Source organism: Cupressus sempervirens, chromosome 8 (genome assembly GCF_028749045.1).
Source record: "Cupressus sempervirens isolate cs-2001-9-10 chromosome 8, ASM2874904v1, whole genome shotgun sequence".
Taxonomy (NCBI): Eukaryota; Viridiplantae; Streptophyta; class Pinopsida; order Cupressales; family Cupressaceae; genus Cupressus; species Cupressus sempervirens.
The window spans coordinates 544,518,426-544,538,189 of NC_143125.1; the positions used below are offsets into that span (position 1 = coordinate 544,518,426).

General features: G+C 37.1%; 1 protein-coding gene across 2 annotated transcripts in view; it reads right to left on the reverse strand.

Annotated features, from left to right (window-relative positions):
• The window catches only part of NDP1 (Tetratricopeptide repeat (TPR)-like superfamily protein), a 187,824-nt gene that overhangs the window by 118,867 nt on the left and 49,193 nt on the right, over positions 1–19,764 (reverse strand). For both annotated transcript variants that reach the window (XM_089798385.1, XM_089798384.1), the window contains exon 2: positions 14,510–14,636. In XM_089798385.1, the coding sequence (XP_089654511.1) occupies positions 14,510–14,636 (127 nt within the window). The remainder of the gene's footprint in view (positions 1–14,509; positions 14,637–19,764) is intronic.

Below are 19,764 nucleotides of genomic sequence, written 5' to 3' on the forward strand. Positions count from 1 at the left end.
AACACATTCATGATCTCTACTTGCACTTAAGCAATGTCTAGAGATGCCCTTAACACACTCATGACCTCTACTTAGCAATGTCTAGAGATGTTCATGATAACAGGACTATCATTTGCAAGATCGTCACCTTACAAAGATTACCTTTTGTTTGTTATCATGGTGTCTAGCAGATTCCGGCCCAAAGAACCATGATAACAAGCCTATCATTTGTAAGATCGTCACCTTACAATGATTATCTTCTGTTTATATATGCCAATGAAAGATCGTCACCTTTCATTACATATCTGAAACAACAATTATATAACCACATATAGATTGAAATCAACATATCAATTTTTACCTTTGAAATATTTCAATTTAACATTTCCCTTTAGAACTTCTCCTCATAGAGAAGATATCATCCAAAAGGGATTGTATCTCAAAATTTCTACCTCTGAATATTGATCCTGGGATGTCAGGTCCTCTTGTTACTTCTTCAAAAACTCTCTTTTCCCAAGGATGCTTGTCGAACTCATCACTCCCTCATGATATACGTAGGAGTAGGCCCATCAATGTCATGCAGTCAACCACATGTATTTCTAGACTCCCTCTGAGTATCAATCTTCTAAGCTCCTGCATTGCCTTCGGAGAAGTGTCATACTCCCTCTTAATGTAGAAGGATCTCACAATCTCAATCATCAAAGATACTTGCATCTAGATCCATCTTGATCATCAAGGTCTTTGGAACTACTATTATTAGACTTAGTCTGCACAATATTTGGTAGCATATTTGAAGTACCAACCTTCTTTTCCTGTAAGAATATCCTCAAACATAAAGGAAAAGATCAAAACAAATAACAAATAAATGAATAGATAAATGTAAAAGATACAAGTACTTATCTGCCCTTGAGAATCATGGAATATCTCCTTTTCTAAGGATGGTTCAAGTGGGAATGAAACATTGCCTATTATTCCCCCCTCAATGTAAAGTTACCACTCGTATATCTTTTCTCATCACATAAAATTTGACGACTTCTTTCTAAGTTCCAACTTGCACTTTCATATCATGTACACAAGGGGTAGGTCTATTAAGATCACGTAGTTGAAAAAATTATAGTCCTCTTTACTATTACAATTTATTCAATCATTGAAGATTCTATCACAACACAATTTACTCCCTCTGAATCAATATGATCGAGATAACCGAAGATTGACTGAATCATATCATCTATTTACTCCCTCTCTTTCAAAGTTGCTTGAAATGTTTGCCTCCCTTTGAATCTCAAAAAACATTCTCAGAGAAAAATATAATAAAAATCACTTTTAATTATTATTCTCAATAACAACATTATTATATTATAATAAATTAGAAATTTGATTCTATACTCAATTCACAATGAATCAATTCTATTCTAATATTTGATGTAGTTATCATAATTTATATCCATAAACATATTATATATCCATAAATATATTCTAATCATATATGCTTACATATGAATTCATTTTGATATATATATATATATATATATATATAATTTCTTACCTTGACTATTTAAAATAGTCGTGATTGCATGTTAACCATTTAACAATATAATGGTACATAATATATTAAAAAATTTTGACACCAATATACTTAAAACATCTTGTTTATAAATTCACATACTAACATATATCTTTATTAGAAAAGGACCAGACATACCTACCTGATCCAAGGCCCACCGTGCTCCTCTTCTTCTTCTCTTTTATTTTATTTTATTTACCTGGACTGAGATCGCAGTATGCCGTTAATTGCTTATTACCTTATTTATTTTGTTGGGCTTTCAAAACTTGTTATCGTTGTCCTTTCAAACTTGTCCTTGATCAAATTCTCAGATATATTTATACTTTGGCTATTGCTCATGTGGTCTTTCTTAGTTGCTGCCTTCAACTTCATACTATTGCCGCAGTATATAAACCTATTTGCCTCAACGAGTTTTCATCGCAGATGTTCTTGACCCCGTCATGTCCTATGGTTTCTGATTTATAATCCACTACTTAAATTGTTTATTATTGCATGGCCCTTTGAGTCGTATCTTCCATATTATTGTCCTTATAAACATTTACTATCTGCTGCAATTTGTAATTAAAGTATGACAATGATTTCCTTCAGATATATCAATTTGCATGATAGATGGTTACTTGCGTTGCTTGGATGCTTTTGTTTCAGATATATCCGCTCCCACCTGCAAACATCTCTATGTTCTCAAAAACTCTACTCCAAATTTAATTAATTGATGGGCTTCTATTTTGTGTGCTTGACATGAACAGTGGTTGCAGTATCTTTGCATCTGTGATCTACTCATCACAATCATGATCATACTTATGATGAATTTTCTATCTTTATGTAGCTGTATTCTGTAATATAGAACACAAGTTTGTATGAATTGGTTATCTCTCTACTGGCTGTTGATAGGAAATCCACAAACATCTTGTGCTCCATGTTCTTTCGATTCCAACCCTGTTGCTTTTCGTTACTCTCTGCAAATATGAACTAAATCATATAGACATGGGAATATAGGCATATTCTTCCATTACGTAGCTATAATTCTTCACGATAGTCTCATCTCAGATTTATGTTCACAGCTATATCATGAATTTATGATTTTATTTCTTTATTGTTAGTGCCTAGCATATCCCATATCAAATAAAACTGTCATATTAGCAGCTATAGGTAACAATGCGCAACATCTTTATTTCAGTATCTTACTAAAATTTATGTCCATGGTTAATAACAAGTTCTATTTATGTGTGGGCATGCTTTGTTTCTGCTTTCGTTGGAGTTTGGATTTCCTTCTTGTTATGAATCTCTCTTACATTTGCAACCTGGGACCTGTGTGTTCGTGTCTTCCGTAGGCAGTGTGCCAAAAGCCTGCTCGCTCTTTATCCACGCCACTCCCGATTGATTGTAATACGGATGACTCCTCCTGCGATGGCTTTTTTTTGGTTAATAATACGCATCATCCTTGAATGCAATACTAAGAATGTTGAGTCAATTACACAACATGATGAGTAGTATTTCTGTATGTTTTATTTTCTTTCTTCCCTTATACTATTCAAATCTCCTCCTCAAGCATATACCAAGTGGTCCTTCTATAGTGCTCTTTCTATGACACTTCAAGTCATCCGTCATTGATTTTCATTTCATTATTAATAGTGGCACCCATGTTGAAATGCAATGTCATTGACGCAAATTCTGATCTCTCAATCCATACATTTGATCGCTTATGCTTATAACTGTATATGCAAGGAAGCAATGATTTGAAAATGATACTTAATTTTGATTTGAAGCAATTCATTTATTTAAACATTTGCAGCCTTGCTCTGATACGATGTTGAAATAACTTAGATCATTTCTGCAGATGTACTATTACCATTGTAATTGATGATTTCCAAATGCAGATTTGGATCTCATATATGTATAATATGAGAGGAGGAGACATGTCTCTTCAAGAGACATGAAGAGACATGTCTTTATAGTTAATCACCATTTAGTTTATAAATAATTATATGCATAACTCATCTTATATATATAATATTAATATATTAACCATATATGTAATATAATATTATATTATTATATTATTATATAATAATATATAATGTATAATATATATAATACATATTATATTACATATTTCATATATATATTATATATATGAGATATATAATGCATAATATATAATATATATTATATTACATATATAATATATATTATATATATAAGAATCACCAATAACAATTTATCTTAAAAACATAAACACAAATTAGTATATCAAATAATCAATGTTTTACTTCTACTAACACTAAAACATTAACAATGGTAATGATATTGCTATCACGATTCAACTGTGTAGTTTTTGAGGCAAAGTCATTGACCCATGTTTCATGAGTAGGGGTTTACACAAACCCATATCTCATGACAAAGAATGAAACACTTAAAACATCTAGGTCATGCTCACAGAGGTGAAGCACTGAGACTTCTACAGAGGTCACCCATCCCAGTACTACTCCAGCTCGAGCAAGCATAACTATGGAGTTTCCTCCATCCTTAAACCCACTCTACTTACAACCCCATTTGCAAAACCTTCACCAAGTGTTGTGCCTTATGAACCATTCATTAGAAAGCCCCTTAAGCTCATCAATTGATAAGTAGGAGACATTTTCCACAAGTCAAATAATGATACAACTATCAGGACAACCACGTAGTTTTTGAGTCAAACTCATTGACCCATGTTTCATGAGCTTTACACAAACCCATCTCTCATGACAATGAATGGAACACTTAACACACATTGAATCTATGCGATGCTCACAAAGGTGAAGCACCTAGACTTCCCGGCAGGTCACCCATCTTAGTACTTCTCCAACTAGGATGTGCTTAACTACAAAGTTTCCTCCATGGTTAAACCCACTCTGCTTGCAACCACAAATACAAAACCTTCACCACGTGTTGTGCCTTATGAACCATTCATTAGAAAGCACCTTAAGCTCATCAATTAATAAGTAGGAGATATTTTCCATGGCGAGTCAAATTATGATATTGCTATCAGGATTAAACTGTGTAGTTTGAGTCCAACTCATTAACCCATGTTTAATGAGTAGTGGTTTACACAAACCCATCTCTCATGACAATGAATGGAACACTTAACAGGCATTGGATCTAGGTGATGCTCACAGAGGTGAACCACAGGACTTCCCGGGAGGTCACCCATCCTAGTACTACTCTAGCTTGAGCACGCTTAACTGCGAAGTTTCCTCCATGGTTAAACCCACTCCACTTGCAATCCCATTTACAAAATCTTCACCAAGTGTTATGCCTTATGAACCATTCATTACAAAGCCCCTTAAGCTCATCAATTGATAATTAGGAGATATTTTCCACAGCAAATCAAATTATGATATTGCTATTAGGATTCAATTGTGTAGTTTTTGAGTCAAACTCATTGACGCATGTTTCATGAGTAGTGGTTTACAAAAACCCATCTCTCATGACAATGAATGGAACACTTAACACGCATTGGATCTAGTTGATGCTCATAGAAGTGAACCTCCGGGACTTCTCGAGAGGTCACCCATCCCAGTACTACTCCAGCTCGAGCGCGCTTAACTGAGGAGTTTCCTCCATGGTTCAACCCACTCTACTTGCAACCCCATTTGCAAAACCTTCACCAAGTGTTGTGCCTTATGAACCATTCATTAGAAAGCCCCTTAAGCTCATCAATTGACAAGTACGAGATATTTTCCACAACAAGTCAAATTATGATATTGTTATCAGGATTCAACAGTGTTGTTTTCGAGTCAAACTCATTGACCGGTGTTTCATGAGTAGTGGTTTACACAAACTCATCTCTCATGACAATGAATGGAACATTTAACACGCATTGGATCTAGGTGATGCTCACAGAGATAAAGCACCAAGGCTTTCTGAGAGGTCACCGATCCCAATACTACTCCAGCTCAAGCTCGCTTAACTGTGGAGTTTTCTCTGTGGTTAAACCCACTTTGCTTGAAACCCCATTTGCAAAACCTTCACCAAGTGTTGTATCTGATGAACCATTCATTAGAAAGCCCTGTGAGCTATCAATTGATAAGTAGGAGATATTTTCCACAGCAAGTCAAATATGATATTGCAATATCATAATTTGACTTGCTATGGAAAATATCTCCTACTTATCAATTGATGAGCACAGGGCTTTCTAAGGAATGATTCATAAGGCACAACACTTGGTGAAGGTTTTACAAATGGGGTTACAAGCACAGTGGGTTTAAACACGGAGGAAACTCCATAGTTAAGCGAGCTCAAGCTGTAGTACTAGGCTTGGTGACCTCCCGAGATGCATGTCAAGTGTTCCATTCATTGTCCTGAGAGATGGGTTTGTGTAAACCACTACTATGAAACATGGATCGATGAGTTTGACTTGAAAACTACATAGTTGAATATGTAATGATCTCTTACCGATGTCTCCTCTAAAAACGATTTTTCTTCCGCTACGTGCAAAGAGGATGGAGGCCATCGGTTCTATGTGTACGATGTGGCAAGAGCAAAGATGTCTATATACAGGGTGGGACATACACTACAATGTTGGTCATATGGTACTAATGAAGTTGGTCGTACAGTATCAATGAATGGTCGTACGGTATGCCAGGAATGGCTGTACGAATGGTGTAGGAAGGTTGTTTCAGGGAGAAGACAAAGGTCATACAATGTAGGTCGTATGGTAAACGGGGACAGAAGATGTCGTACGGTGGACTGTTTTGGCCATACTGTCTGGAGAAAGTGCAAACTGTATGGTGAATGGATAAAAGTAGGCCGTACGGCTGGAATATGCAGGGGCACGGAAGGTGTGTTGGGTGTTGCTAATAGCTAATGGAGTACGGACGGAAAACCAACAACTTACAAATCATGAAATTAAATCAAACAAAGATTGAACACAAATAATCCTTCAATTAATAATTGCCAAAAGATGGTGCTCTGATTTGCCAAAACCGAGCAAAGTATTACATGCAACAAAATAAAATGAGGGTTGAATCCCACTGAAACCGAACAAGCCAAGTAGGGAAGATCTTTCACTTTCAAAATGGCAAAGAAATCTAGAACTCCCACAAGAATTCGCAGTAAAAGAAATAAATCAAAATCCATACCTAATGACTACCAACAAGCTGTGCTTAAATACCCGTTGGGGAAAATTTTCCGAGGGTGTACAAAGATAGCCGATGGTTACACAAACTACGGAAACAAAACAAAAAAGGGTCCGAGATATATTAAATCAATCGGCCCATTAACAATAGTTTGATTAATGTTTTATTTTATAACAAGAACATTACAGTCCTCCCGTCCCAAATTTTGCTTGTCCTCAAGCAAATGCAATGTCAGATGCTATTGAATGTGCTCGCCCTCCCATGGCGCGTAGTCCAAGAACAAGTGTTTCCAACGTACCAAATATTCTTCACCGTGTGGTTCCGCAGGGTCTTCTCACGTACTTCAATGATATTGGTTGGTTCCAATACGAGCTTTCCTTCTTCATTGAGTGGCGGAAGGTTTGCAACTACCATGGCATTCTGTCCCGCAGCTTTCTTAAGGCAAGAGACATGAAAAACGTTAATACGGCTCCCCTCTAGAAGTTCCAACTCATTGGCAACTTCATCGATGTAGTGAACTACCCGATACGGGCTATAAAATCGTGGCTTCAATTTTTCTTTTCCATTTTCCTTCAATGACGATTGTCAATGTGGTTGAAGTCTGAGATAGACCAAGTCTCTCACTTTGAAACTTCTCTCGATTTGATGTTTGTCGGCGTACATTTTTTGTTGCTTCTGTGCCCGTTGTAAGTTTTCCTTCAAGCATCTCAGGATATCCAATCCCTCAACCTTGGTGCGCGACTGTCACCCAGAACTATGTCTACGAAAGAAAGGGGTTTGTACCCGTATAGTGTTTTGAACAATGTCATCCCGATGGACATGTGGTAAGTGGTGTTGTAACAATATTCCCCTAGGTGCATACATTTGACCCACCCCCGTTGTTGTGCCAAAATGTAGTTTCGAAGGTAACCTTCAAGCCACTTGTTCACAATCTTCATCTATCTGAGGGTGGCAACTAGTGCTTAGCAACAATTTTGTTCCTACCAATCAAAATAGTTTTGTCCAAAAGATACTGATAAATCGTCCATGTCAATCACTAACAATGTTTTGGGGTAACCCAAGTAGACGAAAGACTTCTCTGAAAAATAGATTGGCTACCTGTGCAGCCTGAAAGTCTCAGGGAATGGCGAAGAGATGTGCGTACTTCATCAATCTGTCAACCACCACGAAAATACAATCCTTTCCGTTCACCTTGGGAAGTCCAGTAATGAAATCCATCAAGATACTTTCCCACTTCTGTTCTGGAATTGGCAGAGGTTGCAATAACTCGGTGGGTAGAGTATGTTTAGGTTTGTTCTGCTAGCAAACCACACACTCTCTTACATACTACAATACGTCTCCTTTAAGACCTTTCCATGAAAACCTCTCCCTTAAACGTCTGTAAGTTTTGAGGAAGCCCGGATGTCTTGCCAAGGGTGAGTCGTGTACCTCTTTCAGATTTTTTGCTGCAATTTGGATTCGGGCACTAAAAATATTTGATTCTTATAGTAAATGATGTCATCCACCACTTTGTACCGATCATCCTGAGTATTGCCATCCATTAGCTCACAGGCAAATGTGTTTTTGGAATATTCTACCAACAAATGTGCTTTCCACTCAACTGAAATTTGGGTTAGTAAGCAAATGGTGGGTTTCCTGGACAAAGTATCTGCAACCACATTGTTCTTTCCTTTCACATATTCAATGTCAAAATCAAAAGCCTGAACCTTGCTTACCCATTTTTGTTGCCTCTTGTTCAAGTCTTGTTGCTCTAGAAAATATCTCAACCTATTTTGATCTATACGAACGACAAACTTGGCACCCACCAAATACTGTCGGAACTTATTTAGTGCATGTACGATAGCCAACATCTCTGTCATAAATGAAATAGAAGCGTTCTGTTTGCATAAGCTTCCTGCTCTCATGGGCCATGGGGTGTCTATCTTGCATCAGTACCGCGCCAATGCCTCGCACTCCAAAATGAACAGTCGAGTGAAATCGAGTAATACAAATACGAGACAAGTGCTCATTGCCTCTTTCAGCTTTTCACAAGTGAGTTGTGTCTTTTCATTCCATTGGAAAGAACCCATCCTTGTCAAATCCGTTAAGGGTTCGCTGAGCTGAGAGAATCCTTTAACAAACCTCCGGTAATAACTACACAGTCCGAAAAATCCTCGCAATTCCATGAGTGATTTTGGAGGAGACCAATCAAGGATAGCTTGAATCTTCTCTTGATGAACTTGAACTCCATATTTACTGACAATATGCCCCAGGTACAATATTTCTGTCATTACCGAATTCACACTTGGATCGCTTGGTGAACAAAGACTGATCCTTCATGATCCTTAGGACTTCATCCAGATGCTTCAGGTGCTCTTCCCATATCCTACTATAAATAAGAATATCATTAAAAAATACCAATAAGTACTTACACAATTGTTTGTTGAAGATGTGATTTATGCATGATTGAAATGTAGCAAGTGCATTCGTTAATCCAAACAGCATGACCAAGAACTCATAGTGCCCGTAGTGACAACGAAAGGCCGTTTTTTCCACATCTTCTTCCCTCATGCAGATCTAATGGTATCCAAAACGAAGATCTATTTTCAAAAAATAAATTGCGCCATGTAATTCATCAAACAACTCATCTATCCTTGGAATGAGATATCTATTTTTTATTGTTTTTTTGTTCAATGCACGGTAGTCCACACACATGCGCATCATCCTATCCTTTTTTACCAAATCCACTGATGACGTGAAAGGGTTAGAACTGGGACGGATCCATCATTTCTCTAGCAGTTCATGAATCGTCTTTTTGATCTCATCTTTGAATTTCTTGGAATGGCGGTAGGGTGTGGTTATGATTGGCTTGGCTCCTACTTCCAACTCGATAGTATGTTCAAACCCTCAATCAGGCGGTATGCCAGGAGGAATGTCTATAAAAACCTTATCATTCAAAATATTCTAGAGATCATCATTCTAGGAAGGTGTTTGTTGTCCTTTTATAAATTCTGCCGAGACAAAATAGTGTGCAACCCAAGCAACATCATCACACCGAAAAATTGCTTCCAGCAAATGTGAAGAAACTTCCTTCAAACCCTCATTTGCCATTCCGCGGAGAACAATCTTCTTTCTATTGACAACAAAAGTGATGTCCATTCGTTTGAAGCTCTAAGTGTATTCATCAAGTGTCTCCATCAACTGTATGCCCAAAATAATTTCCATACCATCAAGGTCCACTATGAAGAAATCCTCAGTCACCATGTGATTCGCCATTGTAATACTTAGATGAGGAACAAGGTGTGTGCAAGGCATAAGAGTCCCTCTGACAACCTTGACTTGGAATCCCGCATTCATCTCCATAGGTAGACCTCTTCATGTCACCAGAGATGAGTTTATGAAGTTTAGCGTGTCTCCTCTATCGAGCATCACCATAACCCTTTGTCCTTGAAGGGTCCCCCATATAGAAAACACCATGCACCTCGAGCTATCGGCTAGGGCGATGGTTCCTCCGCACCGTACCAATGCTTCAACTCTTTGCGTACAATTCAAACTAACAATTTTGGTGTCCTCGTAGGGTTGGTTGTCTTCAGAGGGTATACCTTCCTGTTTGTCCTCATCATTGGACACAATCTCAATGTAGTGGATTTTTCCTTTCCCAAGGCATCTATGCCCAGGTTCCCATGGTCCCTTGCAGTTGAAACATAGTTTCTTCCTTCGGAACTTCTATCTGGTAGCTTTCTCCAATGACGGCTTCTTCGGCAGAGGTTATAATCTTTGTCCCTCGAAAGCACCAGTGGTTTAGAATTGAGTAACTTCATGAAGATGACAGGGATGATGATGCCATACTCCATGCCTTCTTAATGGCCTTCGACAGGGTGGCAAGATTGAACCCCTTTACCCAACCTTTCGGTGGTTCTATCAGTCTATCCATGAAGAGCACTATTTGTCTTCTTTCAGAAATGTCTGTGACCAAAATAGGGAGTTTCTGAAATTCCACAATGCATTGGTCAACCAATCCATTTTGCCTCAGTTGTGCCAAATCTTCTAAATTGAGTTCTGGATCTTTACTGTCAAATCAATCTATCAACCTCTCAGTGAATTCTGCATAGGTATTTATTTGATCATGCCCCAGTGTGATGGTGTCGTGATGCCACCATTCATGCGCAACTCCCTCCAAGTGTAATGCCGCAAATTTAATTGCTTCTTCTTCTAGCATAGTATTAAGCTAGAAGTAAGTATCGGCCTTCATTACCCATGCTTGCACAGATATGAATCTGGATCCATCAAATGGAGACAAATTTACTTTACTCAACTTCCTTCTGAGATCATTGTTAAAATATCCTCGATTTCCACCTCCCGAATACCTCAATCTTAGATCTGCGTAATCTTTGTAGGATATATCTTCCTCCAAATTTGCATTCTTCCAATCTTCTCTCAATTGTTCTTGCATTTCTTCAAAGGTCAGTTGCTTCCCTCCATGTGGTGCCTCCGTTTGTGGGGGAAAAGATGGCATGGAAGGTCGAAAGCATGTTGGATAAGCGTTTTCTTTACTCGACACTGAGTCCGCGTTGTGACCATTTTGTTCACCAGAAATTTTATTGTCTACCAACTTCTTGAGAGTTTCTTCCATGAGATGCTGAATTCCTCGCAAGTTCTCCCCATAGTGCCACGAGATCGACAACTATGGGTTTCCGTTCTACAGTCATTCTATCAATGGAATGGGTTCTCCTTGTCTTCCAGTTATAAACTCTCATTCATTGTCCACAAGCTGGCAGGATCGAAGCTCTGATACCACTGTAATGATCCCTTACCGACGTCTCCTTTGAAAACGATTTTTCTTTCGCTACGTGCAAAGAGGATGGAGGTCATACGGTTCTATGGTGTACTGTGTGGCAGGAGCAAAGATGTTCGTACACAGGGTGGGTTGTACACTACAATGTTGGTCGTACAGTATCAATGAATGGTCATATGGTATGCCAGGAATGGTCATATGGATGGTGTAGGAAGGTGGTGTCGAGAAGAAGACAAAGGTTGTGCAATGCAAGTCGTACGGTAAAGGGGGGCAGAAGATATCATACGATGGACTGTTCTGGTCGTACTATCTAGAGAAAGTGCAAACCGTATGGTGAATGGGGAAAAGCAAGGCGTATGGCTGGAATATGCAGGGGCACAAAAGGTGTGCTGGGTGTTGCTAATAGCTAATGGAGTACAGACGGAAAACCAGCAACTTACGGATCATGAAATTAAATCAAACAGAGATTGAACACAAATAATCCTTCAATTAATAATTGCCAAAAAATGGTGTTTTGATTTGCCAGATCTGAGCGAAGTATTACATGCAACGGAATAGGGTGAGAGTTGAATCCCACTGAAACCGAACAAACCAAGTACGGAAGATCTTTCACTTCCAAAATGGCGAAGAAATTCAAAAGTCCCATAGGAATTCGCAGTAAAAGAAATAAATCAACATCCATACCTAATGACTACCAACAAGCCGTACTTAAATACCCGTCAGGGAAAACTTTCCGAGGGTGTACAAAGATAGCCGATGGCCACACAAACTATGGAATCAAAACAAAAATGGGTCAAAAATATATTAAATCAATCGGCCCATTAACAATAGTTTGATTAATAATTTATTTTATAACGGGAACATTACTAAATACTAATAGCAATATCATAATTTGATAAGTAGGAGATATTTTCCACAGCAAGTCACATTATGATATTGCAATATCATAATTTGACTTGCTATGGAAAATATCTCCTACTTATCAGTTGATGAGCTCGTGGGGCTTTCTAATGAATAGTTCATAAGGCACAACACTTCGTGAAGTTTTGCAAATAGGGTTACAAGCAGAGTGGGTTTAACCACAAAGGAAACTCCATAGTTAAGCGCGCCCGAACTGGAGTAGTACTAGGATGGGTGACCTCCCGAGATGCATGTTAAGTGTTCCATTCATTTTCATGAGAGATGGGTTTGTGTAAACCACTACTCATGAAACATGGGTCAGTGAGTTTGACTCGAAAACTATATAGTTGAATCCTGGTAGCAATATCTTAATTTGATAAGTAGGAGATATTTTCCACAGCAAGTCAAATTATGATATTGCAATATCATAATTTGACTTGTTGTGGAAAATATCTCCTACTTATCAATTGATGAGCTCGCAGGGCTTTCTAATGAATGGTTCATAAGGCACAACAGTTGGTGAAGGTTTTGCAAATGGGGTTACAACAGTTGGTGAAGGTTTTGCAAATGGGGTTACAAGCAGAGTGGGTTCAACCACAAAGGAAACTCTATAGTTAAGCATGCTCGAGCTAAAGTAGTACTGGGATGGGTGACCTATCGTGAAATCCCGGTGCTTCACCTATGTGAACATCAACTAGATTCAACGCGTGTTAACTTTAAGTGTTCCATTCATTGTCATGAGAGAAGGGTTTGTGTAAATCACTACTCATGAAACATGGGTCAATGAGTTTGACTCAAAAGCTACACAGTTGAATCCTGATAGCAATATCATAATTTGACTTGCTGTGGAAAATATCTCCTAGTTATCACAATATGGTGAGTAGTTTAAGGTCCTTGAAGTATTTTAATTGCTCTAAGATTTTATCACCTAGAGCATTATTTTTCCTTGGTCGCCTCTTCCCTCTTGTATCTGTGTTGAAGTCCCTTTCTTATCCACCCTCCATATTGCTACATGACTCAGAGTAGGGGCATTTCAATGAAGTTTGCAGCCTATTTATGAGGTGTTTCAGAAATTAGAGAAGGTATGTGGAGTTTACAAGGATATTGCACCATCTTTGGGGTTTTTCTATACACCATATGATTTGCATTGGGTGCGCAGACTTCTTCACAGCGATATGTGGATTTCATAGCTGGTTTTTGGATGCCAATACACTTATTTATTGTGTTAAGTGACAGAAGAAGGGTGTTGCTGTTTGGTGTGGTTTGAATGTAACTGACAGGCAGTTCGATTGAATTATCTGCTACTAACTCTTTATGCAAGTAATAGCAGCAAGAAATTGTATGACAGCAGTCTCACTGCATTGTGGGTCATCAACATTTAACTAATAATGCTACGGGTGCATTTCTGAGATTGTAACAGCAAACTCTTCCATCAAAGATTATTTTATTCACAGCTGGAGTTAAGGTCAAAATTGTGTTATATTCTTGTTCTTTGCTTGCAACAATGTGAAATGATTGATGATTTGTTTATGATGTTTTTCCAAGCATTACTATTATTATTAACTGATAACATACCATCTCAAACAGCATATTTAATGATCACAAACTCAAAACACACTGGAACATATCAAACTCAACAAAAGCTAAGTGCTTGACAAAATGCCTGCATGATAGAAATCTGTAATCATTGTGGGTGTTTGAAAATAAATTGTATTCAAATTGGGTTGAACATTACAGACTATAAGATTTAGCTTTTCCAAAAATTATTCAGGATCTAAATTTCAAATAAGACTTCAACTACTAGACTCTGTAGCTTAAATTGAACAAAGGGTCAGTTCTGGTATGCAACAATGATAAAGCCTTGTTCAATAAAGGACAAGATGCAGAACCAAGAATGAATTGATTTAACTGGATGTTTATATTCTTAGATTGAAAAGGAAAACTTGACAACTTATGTTTGTTAGCCAATTCATTTTCTATTCTGGAAGTTTTAAAATTTCATCTTGACTCATCCAACTATGATCATGAAATTAATGACTTGAAGATTTCTAACTTTCAGCCTGGAAACATAGAATAATAATTATGCTGTGACAACAGATAGGCGCAGAGATAGAAAAATACAGAATGGAGCATCAAGAAGATATGAAAGGCCATTTCAATTTTTAATTACCTCACCTATCCGTATAAAGAGTTGCCATTGCAAGTAACAACCTCCCTGCAGCATTGGCAGTTGATGTGTCAGCCCCTCGGAAGACTGAAAGCCCTTGCTCTAAGACACGCAATGCCTCTTGATATGATGTGGCTTTACATACAAAGGCAGAGTATTAATACAAGCTTCAAAAAATAAAAGGCAAGATATGTGTACTAAGCATTACACAAAAAATCTCAAAACCCTGGCATGAAATCAACCCTTGTGTCTGCTTATGTCAGAACTCTCATTATATATTGCAAAATATAAAAAACTAAACTCGTCAAGTTAATAATCATTCCATTCCCTATATGACAATTAAATTGAACTTGTTCTATACACTCTCAAGCTTGCTAGTAACTTAGTAAGTGATCAAATGTAACTAGATATCTCATGCATTTCCCACTTCTGTACCACCTCTATATCTTCATTAGAGTGATCTCAGTAGAAATTCTACTTCAGACATGGAGAACAAACAAGGAATCCAATTAACAATCAAGCCTGAAAATACTCTAACAACTACAGGCCAAGAAACAAAAGTTAAGAGGCACACTTTAGTTTAAAAAGGTAGAATTCTAGCTAAAATTAGACAGAGTTACATGATGATTTATTAACATTCAAATACATAATTTTAAGTCAATCTTCATTAAGCCATATTTTGAGCCAATTTCTAGCAAATGCTCAGCAAGCAATAATAACCTAAGTCACAAGGTTCGCCAAATTTTAGGCTCCAAGTTTGAAATCCAGCGAACTTAAGAAAATGTAAAAAAATTGTATAAATTCGTCACAAATTCATATGGCTAGTCAACCACTGTCACTACAGAAAAAAATGTATTTTATTGTAGAGATTTTTAGGGTTTTCAACAAAAAAAATTAATAAAAAGACGCCTCTGTTAACAGGAAATACATCCAAGTTTATACAATAGCCAGGGTGAACTGTGGTGGCCATTATTTGTGATCCTGTCTGCAAATCACCATGGGTTGCTGTGGCTTGTGTGTCACTGCAAAGTTGCAAATTGTCACAGGACATGAGTTGCTAGGAGTTGCTGCACATTCTCCTGCATAACTCTGTTCACTCGACGTCTCCTGAGTAATCTGCAAAATCTTCTGCAAATGGCATCAGCAATGCTTCCATTCCTATCGGTGGCTTCCATTTCTCTTGGTCGCAAGTTTCATTTTCAGACAACTATAGGCAGCTTGATTTTCTACGTTTCAAGTGTATTTGATTTTAGGTTTAGCTTATAGTTTTAAACTTTTATAATTGTGTGTTTTATTACTGTTATTAATATATTTTTATTTATCAAATATTAAAACATGTCAATATTATTTTCTATTGTATAGTAATGAATAGCATTTACTTATATTATTTTTTATTATTTATCAATACTTATATATTATTTATATTATTTCATATTATTTATCAATACTTATATTATTGTGTATTGTAATAATAAATAAACAGGTCAATATTTATATTATTTTATATTATTCATAAATTATTAAAACATATAATAATAAATTAGGCGAATTTAATGTCAGATTTTTTTCCAATATTTTTGACTTGTCGAACTTCATCCGAACTTCATAGTTGTCGAACTCGAACCTTGTGACTTAGATAATAACCTTAATGCATATAACAATCTACATTAAGGAATTCCAGTTATTCTCTTCTAAATTATTTGCACGGGTTTTATTTAAAGTAACCTACCTTAAATGCACTTATGCAATGAATAGGCCGATGCCCATGTGATGACCACCCCCAATCTGAAAAGCCAATTTCTGATTATTGTTCTTTTTCCAAATTTTCTGAATCCTGAAATTTTACTTATTTATTTGGGAAGCGGGGAGGGGGGGTAGGGGGGCACTAGAAGTTTTTTGAATGCTTTCAGTGGTATGCATTTTTCTGATCTTTTTCTCGATTTTTTTTATAATGATGATTAAAACAGAATGATAATAAGAAGCAACTATAATGCAAACTAATGAATATGCAAGAAACTCAGGACCTCTTTATTGTGATCAATGTAATTGGAAACATCCCAAGCCTACATAAAACAGCAAAGTAACAGCAGCAGATCTGATCATGATCCTCCAAATTCTGAAAAACATTCCAACAGCATCAAACAGAAAAAACATAACTCTCAAGCACAAACAAACCCCTAATTCTTCAACATCTAGGGTTGCCAAGCAACCTAAAGTTCTAACACCAAACAGAGGAGAATGATTGATTGCTGATAAAATCCTTGCTATTGCTGGATCCGTAGGACCTCAATGAAATGTGACTTCCTCTGATCTGATTATTTTTTCTGTACCAAGCCCCACATCACCTCCTTGATTACTTTTTCTCACAGGAAGATGGTAGGGTGGTTGTAGAAATCGACTGATACAAAATATAAGCTTTGAGATGTCCAGACCTGCTCCTTTGTGGTAACTTGATGATGAAACCCTGCTCTATAAGCTGATGTAACCTGATTATGAATTTCTTCTGCCGTTCTAACTGATTTTTTGTAAAATAAACAGCCATTCGGAGGTATTGCACTCCTATAGTCCTCAAAAATCATGAAGGTTATCATCTCCACAACCTGACCTGTTGAATCCCTGTTTTATAGAGCTCCAATCTGCCACATCAGTCGTACAAAAATGATCTCTAGAATGACTCTTTTTCTGCCCTCAATGTCTCTGTATTGGCTCCAAACCTTAATCAATCCCTTTAAAGGTTTTCACTTTATTTTAATAAATTTCGATTTGATTTCGAAATAAATTATTCTTCCTCTAAGCTGATCGGCAATTTCATGACCCCATTCTTAAATTTACTACATTGTCTTTTTTTAAAACAACTTTAAGTCTACCTAAGGATGTGCTCCACAGTAACCCCCTTCGTTTGCTGCTTTATTAAATTAATATAAAGTACTTTATTATATTGATTTTACATATTAAAGTTTTAAACATTAATATTTCATTTTTATTCATAAACTCATTATCAAGTCTCTCCAACCAGTAACTGATATCCAAATATAGCACGTCAACTGTCGATCATAGGACCCCCTCCTAAATATTAGGTGTCTCAGAGTGTCTAGAATATCTCAAAATGCATCACAGGCCATCTCCCACCCTCCTATAATATAGAGATCCTCCTAATAAATAAGAGATCGCCTTAAAATGTTAAGAATGGCTCATAAAGCCCCCTACTAGGATCCACAAACCCTAGTTGGGTCCCCTAACCACTCTGTTGACCTATAGGAAACCCTAATTGTAAACCAACCACTATTGAAGACTAAACCACCTAAGGAGGACATTACAATCCACCCTTCCCAAGATTGCTTGTCCTCAAGTAATCTCAACTCCAGGAGCTGCAAACTCTGCTCACTCTCATGTTATGTCCTCTACTAGCAGATTCTTCAACATCACTAGATACTCTCATATAGCCCTCCTTAATATCGACTCTTAGGTATCAATAATAACCTTAGGGAGAAGAATCAACTTCCCCTCCTCATCAAGGGGTGGTAGCACTATAGGTGACATGACATTATGCTCAATTACCTTCTTGAGCTCAAGACACATGGAAGAGATTATGTACCCATCTATCACCCAGCAACTCTAACTCGTAAGCTACCTCAACAATACACCTAATGAACCTAAACAATCCATTATAACCTAGCTTGAGTTTATTATCTCCACTCTTCTCAAGAATAGATTGTCAATAGGGTTGCAACATAAGATATATGAAACAACATACTATTTCTACTCTTTGGATGCTCTCCTTAGAGAACCTCATGATATCCTAGTTGCCCAAAAATAGGTTCTTGGTGTGAAGCAATCTAATGTGTTAGTATTAATGAGATAGAAATAACAATTACATGCAAATATAAACAACACCAAAAAATGATAAATGCATAGAAGAGAACAAAATACACAGATATTTAACGTGGTTCACCAAATCCTGGGCTACGTCCACCAAATAGCGAGCCCAATATCTTTATTATCTAGTGATTACAACCTGATTACAATCTGCAATCCCTTACAACTCAGTACTGATGCAAGAAGCTACAATCTCATCATCTATTATAAAATCCCTAACCCTAAACCTTTTTATACAAGATTTTGCTACTTACAAAATTAGGGCTAGAATAAGACGACTAATAGAAAAATATAACTATTGGACCTTATACAATATTAAATTCATCTTTGGCCCCACCTTGTATCGCGACAGGGAGCACGCCTGGACCGCTTACCCCAAGAACCCGCAAGGGGCGCTTCCCCTTGACCCCTAGAGCTTGGGCAGAGCCCCGTAGTAAAAGATGGGGGGAAATTGCACCAAATGAAGTGGGGAAAAATTAACCTCTGAATCTAATTAGGCTCCACATCACAACATATTGTTCCCAAAAAACAGATCCAAAAATTTGAGTCTGTCATACCTATACAATGCCATGAATGGTGACATCTGGATAGACATGTGGTAGGTTGTCTTGCATCGATACTCACACAAATATAGCCATGTGACCCATGCCTTTTGCTTCCCCAACATGTAATTTCAAAAGTATCCCTCCACTCACTTATTAATAATCTTTAACTGTCTATCTGTCTAGGGATAGTAACTAGTCAAGGTGAGCTATATTCTACTAACCCTAAACAATTCCTGCCAAAAACGATTGATGAACCTATTGTCCTCGTCACTCACTATACTCCTCGACAACCTATGAAATCTAAATACCTCCCTGAAGAACAAATCTACCACCTATATCATTGTATATATAGCGGTGATTAGGAAGATGTGTGCAAACTCCATAAGCCTATCCACCACAACATAGACGCAATCTCTACTTTGGGCCTTGGGTAAGACAATGATAAAATTAATTAAGATACACTCTCACTTCCTACTCGAGATGCGTAGGGACTGCAATAAACCTATCAAAAAAATGTACTCTTGTTTATTCTACTGACAGGTAGGGTGTTCACATACCTATCTAAGGACCTCAAACTTGAGCCCCTTCTAAGTGAATCTCTCTCATATTGAATATCCCCGATGGATATTTTCCCCAAATTTCTCAAAGATATCTCATAAAGTTAAGCAAATAATTTTCATGCAATATATTTCTAAATCAACCAACAAAATACCGAAAAATACCCAAATGAAATATTGATTCTGAAACAATTATTGTATTTAAATCTCCAATAGAAATTAAGTTTCAAACATAATATTGCATTTAATCCTTCGGCAATACAATCACAATAATCCAATCTTAGT